The sequence below is a fragment of the Pocillopora damicornis genome, chromosome 1 (genome assembly GCF_964200805.1).
Source record: "Pocillopora damicornis chromosome 1, jaPocDami1.2, whole genome shotgun sequence".
Taxonomy (NCBI): Eukaryota; Metazoa; Cnidaria; class Anthozoa; order Scleractinia; family Pocilloporidae; genus Pocillopora; species Pocillopora damicornis.
The window spans coordinates 33,433,619-33,447,234 of NC_142670.1; the positions used below are offsets into that span (position 1 = coordinate 33,433,619).

A 13,616-nucleotide genomic window follows, 5' to 3' on the forward strand; every position below is an offset into this window, starting at 1 on the left:
GTCCACACGTTACTCAAGATGTTCCTTTCGGGGAAAAACTTCTAAAATTGTCGACTGGCGAGATCATAAAAACACCCAATGTTATCAGAACAATGATACCAGAGCGTATTGTCCAATAGTATCAACAACACTGCTGTGAAACCAACTTTGAGCCTATGAGTAAGAGAACTCTACAGAGAGTTTGGGCCGTGTGTTCTTCATCTGTTCGCAAGTCTCTGCAAGGACCTGATAACTTTTCAGCATCAGGAATGGAAGTAGTTGATGCTATAGAAAAACTCGTAGACAAGCTTGTTGACTGTGGCAAAACTCAGCAATGAGCGAGGGAAATTAAGCAGCAACTTCGTTTTTCGAAGCAGTACCTAAAGGGCGACTACAAGGTGGGTGCATATTTTATAATTATGCGTTGCCTTTGCAAATGTAGTAAACTTCTTAGTATGATTCACGGACCTCTTTCTTTCTCGCCAAGTCTTCTTTATGCTTAATTGATGAAACAACAGTTTACAATTCACTGTAATACGCTTACACACATGTATACAACGCTGAGAATCGATTAAGTAATCTTTTTGAAATGTCGATCATATGCGCATGCAATGCTTTGTAAATGTACATTGAATCACGCTCTTGTCATTTTACTTTTTATTTTAGGTACATGCAGTGGAGGCCACAAAGGTTCCCGATCATTGTCGAATTTACGCGCTAAGTGACCAGAGCAATGCTGAATTTCGGGGCTCCTGCGACCATCTCCACAATGAGTCATATGAGCAGTGTTATGAGTTACAGGAAGTATTGTGTACCATAGAAGATGAGTGTTCAAGTGCGCTCTCGTCAGCAGAAGATCAAGCTGACATGCAACTTACCATCAAACAGGCAAGGGATGATATCATTTGCTGGAAAGCCCATCAGCTACGTTCAGTCCACCAAGCTGAGGCGAAGCATTCAGTTTTAGCCAAACTCGACAGCCGATCGGTGTTGTTAGTCCAGGACTGGGCAATGAAATATATGCCCCGAAAATATTGAGAGGCGCAGTCAGATTGGTTTGCGAAGCGAGGATTGCCATGGCACATTAGTGTTGCCATAAGACGGTCAGAGGTTTCTGAGCACTTTGAATCGCAGACACCTGTTCACGTATTTCAAAGCTGTGCCCAAGACAGTGTGACTGTGGCTTCGATTATGCTTGACTGCCTCACTACCCTGAAAAAGGAAATTCCAGAGCTGGAAATGGCTTATTACAAACAAGATAACGCTGGCTGTTATCACAGCGGAATTCAATCATCTCAGCTAAGCTGGCCAGTGATGCCATGGGAGTGGCTTTTGTAAGAAACGACTTTTCGTACCCTCAAGGTGGAAAGGGGGTATGTGATCGCAAAGCGGCAACAATCAAGGGAAGGTACGTTGGAAGGTACGTAAACGAAGGCAATGATGTCATCAACGCTCTAAAGTTCAAAACAGCCATTGAATCTGGCCAAGAAACCACAGGAGAGAAAGCAAGTTATGTTGCTGCCAAACCGTCAAGCACCTTTAATATCAAATGGGATGGCATAAGTTTACTCAACAATTTTGAGTACGATGAAAGTGACACACGAGTGTGGAGAGCATTCAATGTAGGTTCCGGTAAAGTAGTGCCATGGGCCAAGTTCGAAGGAGTCATGAAGTAGCCCGAAAAATTGGAAATCCTAGACTCGCCATCGCAGAGTCCAAGTGGCGCACCGACGTTCAAGATTGTGAGACACCGAAATATTAAGAAAAGCTCTGTCAAAGCAAATTTCTTAACTGAAAGCGAAAACCAAGATCGAAGCTGTATTGGGGAATATAAGCCAGATGACATGCTTTTCCCGTGTCCAGAAGAAGGATGTGTAAAAGCCTACAGTCGCTTTGCAAACCTCCAGACACACCTAGATACTGGAAAACACCAAATGATGCTCGAACAGGAAACTCTCTACGATAAAGCTAAAAGAGAATATTCTTCCAAGCTGATGGAGGGACGCAGTCGAATACCAAGCGTTCAAGTTGCTGCACAATCAAAGAGAGACGACTTGCCGCCTCTTCCAATGGGTTGAGCCCTGAAGACAATTAAGAAAAAGGTGCGTTTTACAAGGAAACAGACCGAATTCTTAACTGACCAATTTCAAAAAGGGGAGTATAGTGGACGGAAAAGCGATCCACAGGAAGTTTCGAAAACCACGAGCCTAGCAAGAGACCAAGCGGGGGACGTCGATTTCAACCTGATGAAGTCCTTACGTCGCAGCAGATTAGTGGCTTCTTCAGCCGTCTTTCAGTAAAGAAGCGATTAGAAGTTACAGCCTCCGGTAACCGAGCAAAAGCTAGTGAAATCTCAGAAGTGGACATGGAGAGCGTCGACAAGGACGAAATTTCCGCCGAAGCTGAGAGCCATCTATCTGCAGTGTGTGCAAATGTGATGAGAGATGTGGCTATTCAACATCCGATTGTATCTTTCGATCTAAACATCTGTTAACTTGTACAAAAACGTACACTCACAACTTTAAGAGTGGATAGGCTAAGAGACATGTGCATAGACCTTGGGCTGGATATTTCTGACATTTCACCTCAGAAGAGGAAAAAGCCATTCATCGCACGACTCACACAATTAGTCCAGGAGTGTACCTGCTCTTCCAAGTAACTGAGCACTGAACGTTTTACGAATAACTGATCTGCTGATTATAAAAGCGGTGCGTGTATTATTTACATGGAGGCGTTGCGTGACAGCAGAGTCCTACATATCGGATTTTAGTCACTTGAGCTCACCATTCCTTGTGAAACCTCATCTTTGTGTTGGACGATTTTTAGTAAATTCGAAACTGGCGAGTGCAGAAGGCGCAGAAGGGATGCAAATGCTCGAATCCATGTTCACCGGATGAGAAGTAAACGGAAACTAACGGCTTTGTGCCAAATTTAACCTTTTGAGTGCAATTGAACTGTTTAACCTGTTGTGTGTAGAATTATGCAGAATTATGGCGTGATTCTCAAAGGGTAGCAAAAGTCGAAAATTGTTTCTTCTGTCTCCGTATATAAAAATCAAGTGTAGTTATAGACATTTTAATATGTTCCTAGTCATTTTAACGGCCAGTGAAGATATAACTGACCAAAACAGTTATTTGTGTCCGACGCGTTTAATTTTGTTATTATGCATCTCATTATGGCGTCATGGTAATTTAACTGAAATTTGGCTGGTGGTCATCTTTTGATAGTCAAAGGTCCCAAAGAAATAAAACCCTCATCGTAAAGAACTATCTTTCAAGGCTTCTTGGTAGTGTTATTGTAAACTTTGAGACACTACCACATGTATTTTTGCCAAGCTATTCTAAGCCACCTTTGCCTTAATTTCGAAAGGCCGAAGATGTCGTCTCTTAATAGGGACGTAGCTCCTCCAAGAATAACATTAGACAAAAACTATCACTTTGTCTCGGTAATACAAGTCCAACTCAATATTTCTATGACTAGAAAAGTCCTTCCGTTACATTTTTGTTAGCATGACAAGTGCCCGAAAAGTGCATAATTTCAGGATCGCGCTTGGTGAAATTTGAGCTATTTACCCCCGGAAATGTTAAAACAAATTATTCCCGTTAAAGTGCATATTTAAAAAATCTAACCCCATTTCCGTTTGTTTACTAGATAAGGCTACCCACAGGCAAAAAATGAACCAAATCGATTTTTGACCGTGTCCGCGACTTTTTCGATAATCTGTGATTTTTATTGACATTTACTCTTAATTAGTTTTCACCACTGCCTTGTTTGGCTTTTAACTCTAAGAGAGACAAATTCACGGTACGAGGCTAGGGCAATACAAAAAAACCTAGACACGTGTCTTTTTCAAAAAATCATGACAGTAAGACATGGTTTGATGCTACTCTGGTTTACAGATTTAATGATTGTAATCGAAGAAGTTACAATTGTAACTTATTCGGTTATATTTATTAAATCTATAAACCAGAGTAGCATCAAACCATGTCTGATTGTCCACCTGGTTGCCAAGTGAACTTTAATATAACTTGACATTAGCTGTAAACAACACTTGTAGGTGTTCATTCCTAGTACTTTCCAGTTATTGCGAAACGAAAGAGGCCGAGTATTTTTATTCTTTCGGAAAGGATAAACTGGAGTACAACTTATCCACGTAAAAGTTTGTACACTTAGCTTCTTCTTCAGTTTGTCCTTAAGCAGAGTTTAAGGCTCGGAAAAACTTTTTAAACCCAGAACTTAAGTAATCACGTGGGCCAATTGGAACAAAAAACAACATCCCAAAGGAACCAATCAGCGCCCAAAATATGACATTAAAAAAAAAGCTCTACAGGGCAGGAAAACGCGGGTAACCATTTCGCGATTGATTTCGAGCTTTTCCTCCTGATTGGATGGCATAGGTTTGTTGACCAATCACAGAAAGCGATATAAAAAAAAGCGATGTGATTCCGTATTACCCTCCACACCCTAATTTATATAATAGGAGGTAATTTAATAGTTGTTTGACACTGCATATAAACAGCGAAGGTGTAGGTCGGCATAGAAAAAAAACTGTACCAGTGTATTGCGTAATTGACAGTCTTAAGTCATTTCAACTTAATTCTACGTCAGAAATAAATATCACAACATTCAGTATTGCATGCAATAACATCTTTATTAGACTGATGGGGCATGCTATAAATACATGATCACTCTGTGTCACTCTACGAAATAAGTTATGACGATAAATACTGGAGGAAATTCAATAAATAATAAATTCTAAAATCAAAATTATTATGGCGAACTTTCGATCTTGTACACAGCGCCCTATTGGGAGGGGCGAACAACCATTAGAAGCGAAAACCTTACTAGGAACGAGGTTAGTAAGAAGGGTATCTCTCATAATGTACACAAGAAGTATCGCAAGTAAAAAGCGATTTAATTTCAAGAGAGAAGCACCAGGCTCCTACCAATCTTAAACTTCGCAAACAACTCCTTAAGAAAATTTGTACGAACTACATAGGGCCTATCTATAATAAATAGATATCTACAATAAATAAGCAAACGAATTTACTATTTCAGAAGATACTATCAAACGGGAATGGTCTTTATAAAATCCCCAGCATGCTAAGAAAATAAAATTAATATAAATAGAATCAATTACCACTTGAATAAAAAGTACACCTAAAATGCATCCTTGTCTTCATGTAACATCACAGAATTCGAAGTCAAAAACTTGACTGTAAAATACTACTCCTCCTTCTTGTACAACTCTGTGAGGCCTTGAACATTTCAGTATAAATTATGACTGCTCAGAAAAGAAATCCTCTTCTCTTCCCGTTTCATCTAAGAACATTCAATTATTTCTTCTCGCATAATATTCAATACCAAGCCTTGTGCTATTACTAAAATAGAAATTACTACACTATAGCAACTCTTACACAACTTCAAAATAATCACGGACCATGTGCTAAGGATTCTTACTACAAACGAAAGCAATGAGTATATTTACGGCGATAAAAGATTCCTCTCGGGTTCTGAACGCATACTAGCCTCTGCCAAGCTCTCCTGTTGATGGAGACAAATAAATTTTTGGTCGAGAGAAAATTGGCAGGGTTCTCATTCTCCCCTTCCCCTTCCCCCTTTTTTTTCTATCACTCGCCCCGCTTTTTCCCTCTACTCACAAATGAAATGAAAGGGACGGGTTACATGGATATTGACGCTAGGAAACAACAATTCACAGCGTTAAATGCTGTGTCAGCAGAAAAGTAAGAAAAAAAATTATACTTATGTTGCTCACGCAGCGTTGGACAATCTTAACAATAAACGACTGCTAGTTAAGTTGATTGAAATGTAGTGGCCATTAGGAGTTGCAGTTAAATAAATAAAAAAAAAAATTGGGTTACAACAGTTTCCGTCTTAAGTGTCTGCTAACACCATTGGGGGGAGGGGGGCTCTTGAAGGACTGGGTCTCTACAACTGAGCTTGGTCGACCTGGCTAGCTTGATCACCATCATCCCATGCACTTTGCTACAATTTTCACTGCTCAAGTCATACTGTTTCCATGCGAAGAAGTGAGCTTCGAATATGAGCTAAAGAGCTTACAAAGGTCCTGTTTCTCTATAAATAAATCTCGGTTATAAAGAAAGACAATTTACCATCAGGAGACCTCAGCCCGATTATTGGGAAAAAAATTAAAATAATAGTTCTTTTTCAACTTGGTAACCAAGATGAAAATTATTTTTATATAAAAAGGCGACAATTCCAGGCAACCCATTTGTCGAGTACAGATGAAATGGTCCTTTAGAAGGCTACACTAAATGCTTGGTCAGCTATTTACAGAAACTTTCAAAATAAATTATGCCCCATCACCGCATAGACTCAAATATCAACCAGTCCACACGGGGTAACACCAAGCAAAACACCTCAAGGTGGAGGATTGCTCGTATGCATATATGCAGCATAGGGTGGCGGCCTCTCATTAGTAACTAGCGTCTGTGGACAGAAAAAAAACCTTAAATTACACGAGACGGTTTTAGAAAAAAGGGCTGTCCGAAGGCACCTGAAAACCTTAATGAACTCAGAAAGGTAAGATCTTGGCCGAATCTCATGTTCTGAGCCCTTTGGAGACAACTTTCCCAAATACAAAACCCGATGTGATAATGAATTCAATTTTAGTTGACGATAAAATGTCAGAGATAGCAGTCCTTCGCAGGACCACACGACCAAGCTTTCCACTGTTGTAAATTTTATACATATACCAAGGGAAAGGTGTATGTGTCAAAAAAACAGGCTTGTACGGGAGTTGAATCACGAAATATAATCTTCATATAAAGAGCAACAATCATCCACGAGAGAACTCTATCTATCAAAAAAAATTAGGCTTGTGCGGGAGTTGAATCACGGAATATCATTTCTATAAACGCAGCAACCGATCATCAGCGAGAGAACTCTACATAAAAAAAGGTAAAGGTTTGTACGGGAATTGATGTATGATACCCATTTACTGACAGTCGTACAAGCGAGTAAGTGGCAATGTCTGAAAACCTTTCTTGGTAAAGCTCAAAACGTAATGGTAAATCAATAAGATGCCCATACTTGAATAAGCTCTGTGTTCGAAAAGTCTCGATATCTCCTTACAGCTTTACGTGAACGTACCATTTGTTTCTTTGTTTCACATATTTGGCGTGACAGAGGTTTTTCTTACGTCTCCTCTGAACTTTGCGCGGGAAATTGGCCCTCGGTCGGCCAAAATTTATCCCCTTGCACATGCCCTACGTTTGACCGCTGTGTTGTATCTCGTAGGTTATGCTGTTCATGCAGCCTGTTCACTAACGGTAGAACTGAATAACGAAAGGTTACGTTAAAGGTAGACGGTCAATAACACAGGGCTCAGGCATTCGAAAATTTGCGGTGAAAAAAGGGACTGGCTTTTAAAACCGAGTCGTTTTGTCGCCTTTGAATGCATTTTTCTATTTCCAGCGTTTTTAAGGAAAAAATGAATTTTTGAAAATATTAAGGGGTTTGCAAATTTTTTGGAGGTTGTTCTGTGAAAGAAAAGCTACTCATTATTTTGCATACCTGGGATTGTATTTGAGTCTGTGTCTGTGGGCCAAGAGCACTTGCGTGTGTCACAGTCACTGTACCAGCCAGGTTGGACCCAGGGGGAACAGCCCAGTAGGCAGTCTGTTGGATGGTTACCCCAGGCTGTGTGTGTAATGAAGTTAAAAAAAGAAATCAGCGTCAATGTCAGGTTTTTTATTCATAAATGGCACACACACGAACGGGCCTCAAAGTTATGTACTCGACTTACAGAAGGTGTTTAAAACCCTTTTTTTGCATCCACTTTTAAATCTATAGTTCATTGCAATCTGATTAGTTCTAAGCAGTGCAATTCATTCATGAAGTGCACATGGTTTGCTCAAATTTAAAATTGTATGTTCTGCCAGGCAACGAGAAGGAAACATTAAGGCAAAAACATTAGATTTCAAAGGTTGTTTAAAGTAACCAATCAAATTGCAGAAAAATGAAAGATAAAGAAGCCGTTGTGTGGCAAATTTTGCAGTGCTGGGTTAAAAAGATATTTGTGATAACTGTATTGACTTAAGCCCTGTATTTAGGTAATTAAATTGCGCACTTTCCAAATGGATGAAAAAAGTTGGTAACGAGACTTCATGTTATTCAATTTCCGTTACTACCACCGATGCGTAAAAACTATACAGACAGACTTTCCGTGAAGTATTCTATATGAAAAGGATAAATCTATTTGGTTTAGACTTAACTAGACACCACTATGTGGTAGAATAGCATCATATCCTTGTTTTTGATAGGCTATAAACTTGTTTGAGTTTTGTCATAGTAAGAAGAGCAAACAAAGAAAGAAACAAACAGATGTGAACAGAAGCAGACAAAAGTAAACAAGAACAAATGAAAATTAACAAACAAACAAACAAACAAACAAAAACACACAATCACAAAATAAAATCAAGTTTAAAAAAAATAAACAAGTATAATTTTTTCTTTGTCCCATGCTCATGACAAGACAAAAAAAACATCTTTCTCCATTTCTTTACCCAGCCCAAAACTTAACATCTTTCTTATTCTATTTTGATTTTTTGGCAATTTTAGGTGAACGAGTTTTGACACTGCAAACTTGAAAGTAACTATGTGCACTCATTAGGACTGCACTCACCCTTATTTGAGACCACTATCTTTTTTTCAAAATAGAACTCATATGAACTTGCTGTTGAACATAAACTTGAGGCTGGGCTACTGCAGGGAAAGCTAGTGCTGTAGTTGTCACTCTTCCAGTGGGCTGAACGATAACCAGGCCTCCCTGTGGTCCTGTAAATGCAGGCCACTCAGGCTGGAATGTATGTCACATGTTGATTGGTTACCTTCTGACAACCAGAAGTAAAAATGAAAATCTCAATCAAAATAGCCATCATTGAATTTAAAACATCGACTGACTGAGTTTACTCTGGCAGTATGGAAAAATATGTTGCTGTTAGTCCCGAAGTTTGGACCACACCATAGTTAATCGAGGTCAACTATGACCACACTGACCATTCAGTAATGACCAAAACAAAGTCATCATGCTTATTTTCAAGTTTAGCTCTAACTAAAGGCCAAAATTGAGGTTTTTTTTTTTACATTGCTGCTGACTAGTTGCTAGTTATGTATACTAAGTACAGCGAAGAAAAATTATTGTGAGAGATAAGCTTAAACTCCAATGTTTGAGATCTTCATATCCTTTCAAGCTTATTATCTTATTTGATTTCTATAAAAATTACAGAACCTTTAAGTTATTTTTTGGTCTCAGTCTGTAAGCTGGTATGTTCTGTTGGATAAGTACATTGCTTTATCAATATATAAATCAATACCATTATCAAGCATTCTATATTTACACGTATAGGCTGGGGTGTAAGCAGCTTTAAACTCACCAAACACCTGTCAGAAGTTGAATCATCCACCAATGCCACAATGTATTCAAAGATTCCTGTAAGAAGAACTTGTGATAAAAAAGAATAAAATTTTAACATACAGATAAATTAAAAACTTTTCATAATTATTTTCTATACAATGTGTACTAACCATTCTGAGGAAGAAAACCCCCAAGATTTATCCTTTCACCCAGGAGGATATAGCAAGCTGTATGGATATGACCCCACTTTTTCAGTCATTTACCATAAGCTAACTCAAACTCAGTAATTCTGCACTGAGCATTGAACCAGCTTTTGTACATTTTGGGCAAATGCTATGGCTACAGTTTCATAGGGCTTTCAGCTTAGATGCTGTTATGATCCAAATTTTCTTGTTCACCTGCTGAAGGGCTTAAATTTGACCATGTAACGGTTTGATCTGGGCTTTGTTCCAAGCCAAGTGATGTCTGTGGAGAAGGTCTGAGTCATGGCAGGTGAGACTTGTAGAAGAGACTGCCAGAACATGGATAAGCACAAAAGATATTCAAATTACATTGCAGGGGGAAGGGGTGAGGGTGAGGGAATGCATCGTAAAAATATGACCATTATTTATGCGTACATTCACAGAAGTGATTCAAGCCTTTTGAGGGCTTCCTAGAAAAACTGGATCAAAGATCACTGGATCACTGGATCAAGGATCAAGGATCAAGGATCAAGGATCAAGGATCAAGGATCAAGGATCAAGGATCAAGGATCAAGGATCAAAATGACTCAAATAAATGGGATAAATTGATATTAACAAAACACTTTAACAAATAACATTAAGAGTTGGAAACCGCTAAGGAATAAATTCAAAACATGTGTACTAACCATTCTGAGGAAGAAAACCCCCATAACTTATTTTAATAGTGGTGAATTTATGTGCTTTTCAAGTTTACTTTTACAAAGGAGGATATAGGAAAGTGTATGGTATGAGCCCACTTTTCCTGTCATTTACTATAAGCTAGCTCAAACTCAGTGATCCTACATTGACTTTTGAACCAGCTTTTGAACATTGTGGGAAAATGCTACAGTTATGGTTACATAGGGCCTTTGGCCCAGATACTAATATAGGCAAAATCAGCACAAATCCTCAATCCTTGATCCAGTAATCCTTGATCCAGTGATCCTTGATCCTTGATCCGGTGATCCAGTGATCCTTGATACAGTTTTTCCAGAAAACTGTCCTTTGAGCAAGATTATGACCCACCTCTCCATCATGACCCAGTCCATAGGTACCTTTTCATCAACTTTCTATGAAACGTCACCTGCAATGGTATTGCTCCCACACCAACATGTTATATTTGTCACTATTCCAGAGGAGTTTCCATTCCCAGTTATGACCCCTTACAACTCGTGCACCTGGGAAGATGCCTCTTGCATGGATTGCCTCTGTGTTAAGTCTTCTCTCCATGCGAATTCTGGGCATATTACAGGGTAAAAAAACACTTTAACAAGTAGCGTTAGGAATTGGAAACCAGCCAGGAAAAAGAGCTTGATGGGAAGACTTTGGTTAGGCTGATAGGAAATGATTGGAAATATATGAATCAACAGAAAAACAAGAGAAACTCACATTAATGGATTAATGACTGTAACCTCTTGGTGACTAAAAGTTTCATTTAGAAAGATTTAAAATATTTGTTATGTGATAATTTAACTTTTTGTCCCGTGATAATTTATTCTATTTAACTTAGAGATAAGATAATGCATAGTTTCTCTGAATGAGAGTACAGATTGCCAAGGCTATCATGCGTAACTATATCTATGTACTCTGGTAAGCTGTAGTTTACCGAAGCAAGCTGACAATATCAGAAGTTGAACTCTTATGAAAACAAACACATGGAATGTAGGCAAAGGTTATAATTGATTACAAAACCTTAAATTTGTAAATAACATTTCCGATTCTCTGACTAATAATCAACTGAACTTCCGCAATCAACTGAACGTCCGCATCATTAACGAATTTGGTTAAAATCAATTCTGCCCTCACTTGACATTTTTCTCCCGTTACAAATCACTAAAGACTACTTCAACTTAAAACTTGAAAATGTTTCGATGCATTTAGGAAGAGTCTCTTAACACAGCCTTTGTTTGGTTCGTCACGCAACACAGTCTGTAACCAGCGCTTGAGGTGATGACATGTATATGACGAATATTTTCACTTCAGAGTTATTTCTATGCTTGCTACGACAAAATCAATACTTGTCGTTAATCCAGTCTAAATAAATTAAATAATTTTTGTTCCCACCCTTTGTCATCGGCGGAATTATATCTGCAGAAGGCATGGTCTGTATTGTGTTTATCGGCCATGTAACAAGATGAACACAGGTTCACCGACGTATCCTTGAAATCCAGGCAGTTCCAACGGATCCCAAGAATTGGGTCTTGCTTGCATGTATGGCAGAAGACGCTTTCATGTTTTATACCTTGGAGATTGAGAGAAAGATTACAAAGTTACCAATGGCGTGTTAATGCAAGCTTCTAATTAATATTCCGTCTTCTCAAGATTTATGTTTGTCGACACCAAAACATTGTTCGGCCGCTAATTGGTGTATTTTGAAGTCAGATGTTCAAATACACCACTAACTAAAATGAGCTGAAAAGAAGATCTATATCATGAGGCAAAGATGATATACGACTTTTGATGTCAAACTGAAATACGCTATGATTTCCTCCAGCGAAATTGTCTTGCAATTGTATTTTTACTTTCTCAAAGCGGAAGTATGTCATATGGAACTTATTGCCACCAATCAGAGCTTCTTCAGATCATTATTTGATTTTAGTCATGTTTTTTAAACCTTGAAAAGAAGTGTAATGCCACAAATAATATGATGTAGCAAAGCCACCCACTTACCCAAAGAAGACATTTGAAAAATACAAGGATCGTTGACATCCTTACAGGTTGCATTGTGAACACAGCGAGTTCCATCGTCCCACTGTACCGATGCCATCTTTTTAGATGTATCCGCAGAATTCTTGACAAAGTCGACAACTGTGCCTAAACCTCCGTCTGGGATGCTGGCACCATCGACCTCATCTGATTTCCAGTCGTGTAGAGGAACAACTTGCAAACCAATGCCGAATGTGTTGGTTGCTGAATTATTGTCAAATTCTGATTTTTCTCCGCTAATCCTATTTCGTGCTATCTCGTTTTGTGGAAACGAGTCTTCCTGCACATATGATAGTTTGTTTAAAGTCCACGGCATCTGTCTGTGTAAGTGCAAGAAAACAAATTTGTTTTAATGACAGAAAAGAAACGAGGAGAACAAGGTAGATGGCTTTATTAGAAATCACGCAACCGTCACGCTGACATGCCAAGCCACACTGAAAGTGCGAAATGACAAGGTCTAGGGCGAGTTAGGGTAACACGCGGTACTCGATTAAGAAAACTGCTTACTGCGCGGAAAGATAAATCACAAGTACCGTCTTTTTGCGTCTCTTTTTTTCCATACAGAAACAAAACAAACCTTGGGCTTACAGTGTTATCAGTTGTTCGTGTTTGCCTGTTTTGCATATGAGATGTCAAAGTCAGATACGATATTATTTCTGATGTTATTCATGAGATGTTTCCGTTACAGTGGGCTTCCCTTCTTCACTCTTAGAAAAATGTGACGTCGCCATAGGAGGTCACAAAAGAGGCAGCAACACTTGTTCATAATGCTTTAATTCTTCCCTTATTTGATTACTGTCACATTGCCTGGAGTAACCTTCTACAGCAAGATATAGATCGACTACAGCGCTTACAATATAGATCTACACGGATTATTACATGTTGCTCTCGCTCATCTGAAGCGATAGAGCAGCTGAAATGGCCGACTCTTTCCAGTAGACGCTACTACCACAAGGCTAAACTTGTTTTTCTCTGTCTTCACTCATTAGTTCCTCGTTACTTTTCATCATGTTTTACCAGATTTTCGAATGTTCACAATCATTCCACAAGGCAATGTATGAGGCTATCTCTTCCAAAAGTAAAACAAAATTTTGGGAAAAGGACCTTTCTTTTTACTGGCGCAGAAATTTTTAATAAACTCCCTTTAAACATTACGAAGAGTGAAAACATTAAAACGTTCTGCCGCCGAGCAAGACATTTCTTTTTATCTTAACTTTGATACTTTCTCTACTATTTTAGGTCTTAATTGTGTTTTGGCTTTGTAGTCTTAGGCTGTTAATGTAGTTTTAAAATTCTAGTCATGTATATAT

The 13,616-nt window shown here is 38.7% G+C and overlaps 2 protein-coding genes and 1 pseudogene across 2 annotated transcripts in view; 2 read left to right on the plus strand and 1 right to left on the minus strand.

Annotated features, from left to right (window-relative positions):
- The window catches only part of LOC113677026 (uncharacterized), a 40,887-nt gene that overhangs the window by 10,955 nt on the left and 16,316 nt on the right, over window positions 1–13,616 (plus strand). The window lies entirely within an intron of this gene.
- LOC149053410 (uncharacterized) lies at window positions 156–2,752 on the plus strand (annotated as a pseudogene).
- On the minus strand, window positions 9,778–12,706 carry LOC149053411 (E3 ubiquitin-protein ligase MIB2-like). Its single transcript, XM_089201770.1, has 4 exons — window positions 12,271–12,706; window positions 11,665–11,842; window positions 10,627–10,837; window positions 9,778–9,890 (listed from the first exon to the last, which is right to left on the minus strand). The coding sequence occupies exons 1-3, from the start codon at window positions 12,620–12,622 to the stop codon at window positions 10,681–10,683; spliced, it is 687 nt and encodes a 228-aa protein (XP_089057896.1). The 5' UTR covers window positions 12,623–12,706; the 3' UTR covers window positions 9,778–9,890; window positions 10,627–10,680.

Coding starts and splice junctions, on each gene's coding strand:
- LOC149053411 (XM_089201770.1), bottom strand. CDS start 12,622: ATGCCGTGGACTTTAAACAAACTATCATATGTGCAGGAAGACTCGTTT. Junction 11,843..12,270: donor TTTTCAAATGTCTTCTTTGG/GTAAGTGGGTGG, acceptor TCAATCTCCAAG/GTATAAAACATGAAAGCGTC. Junction 10,838..11,664: donor AATTCCGCCGATGACAAAGG/GTGGGAACAAAA, acceptor TAATATGCCCAG/AATTCGCATGGAGAGAAGAC.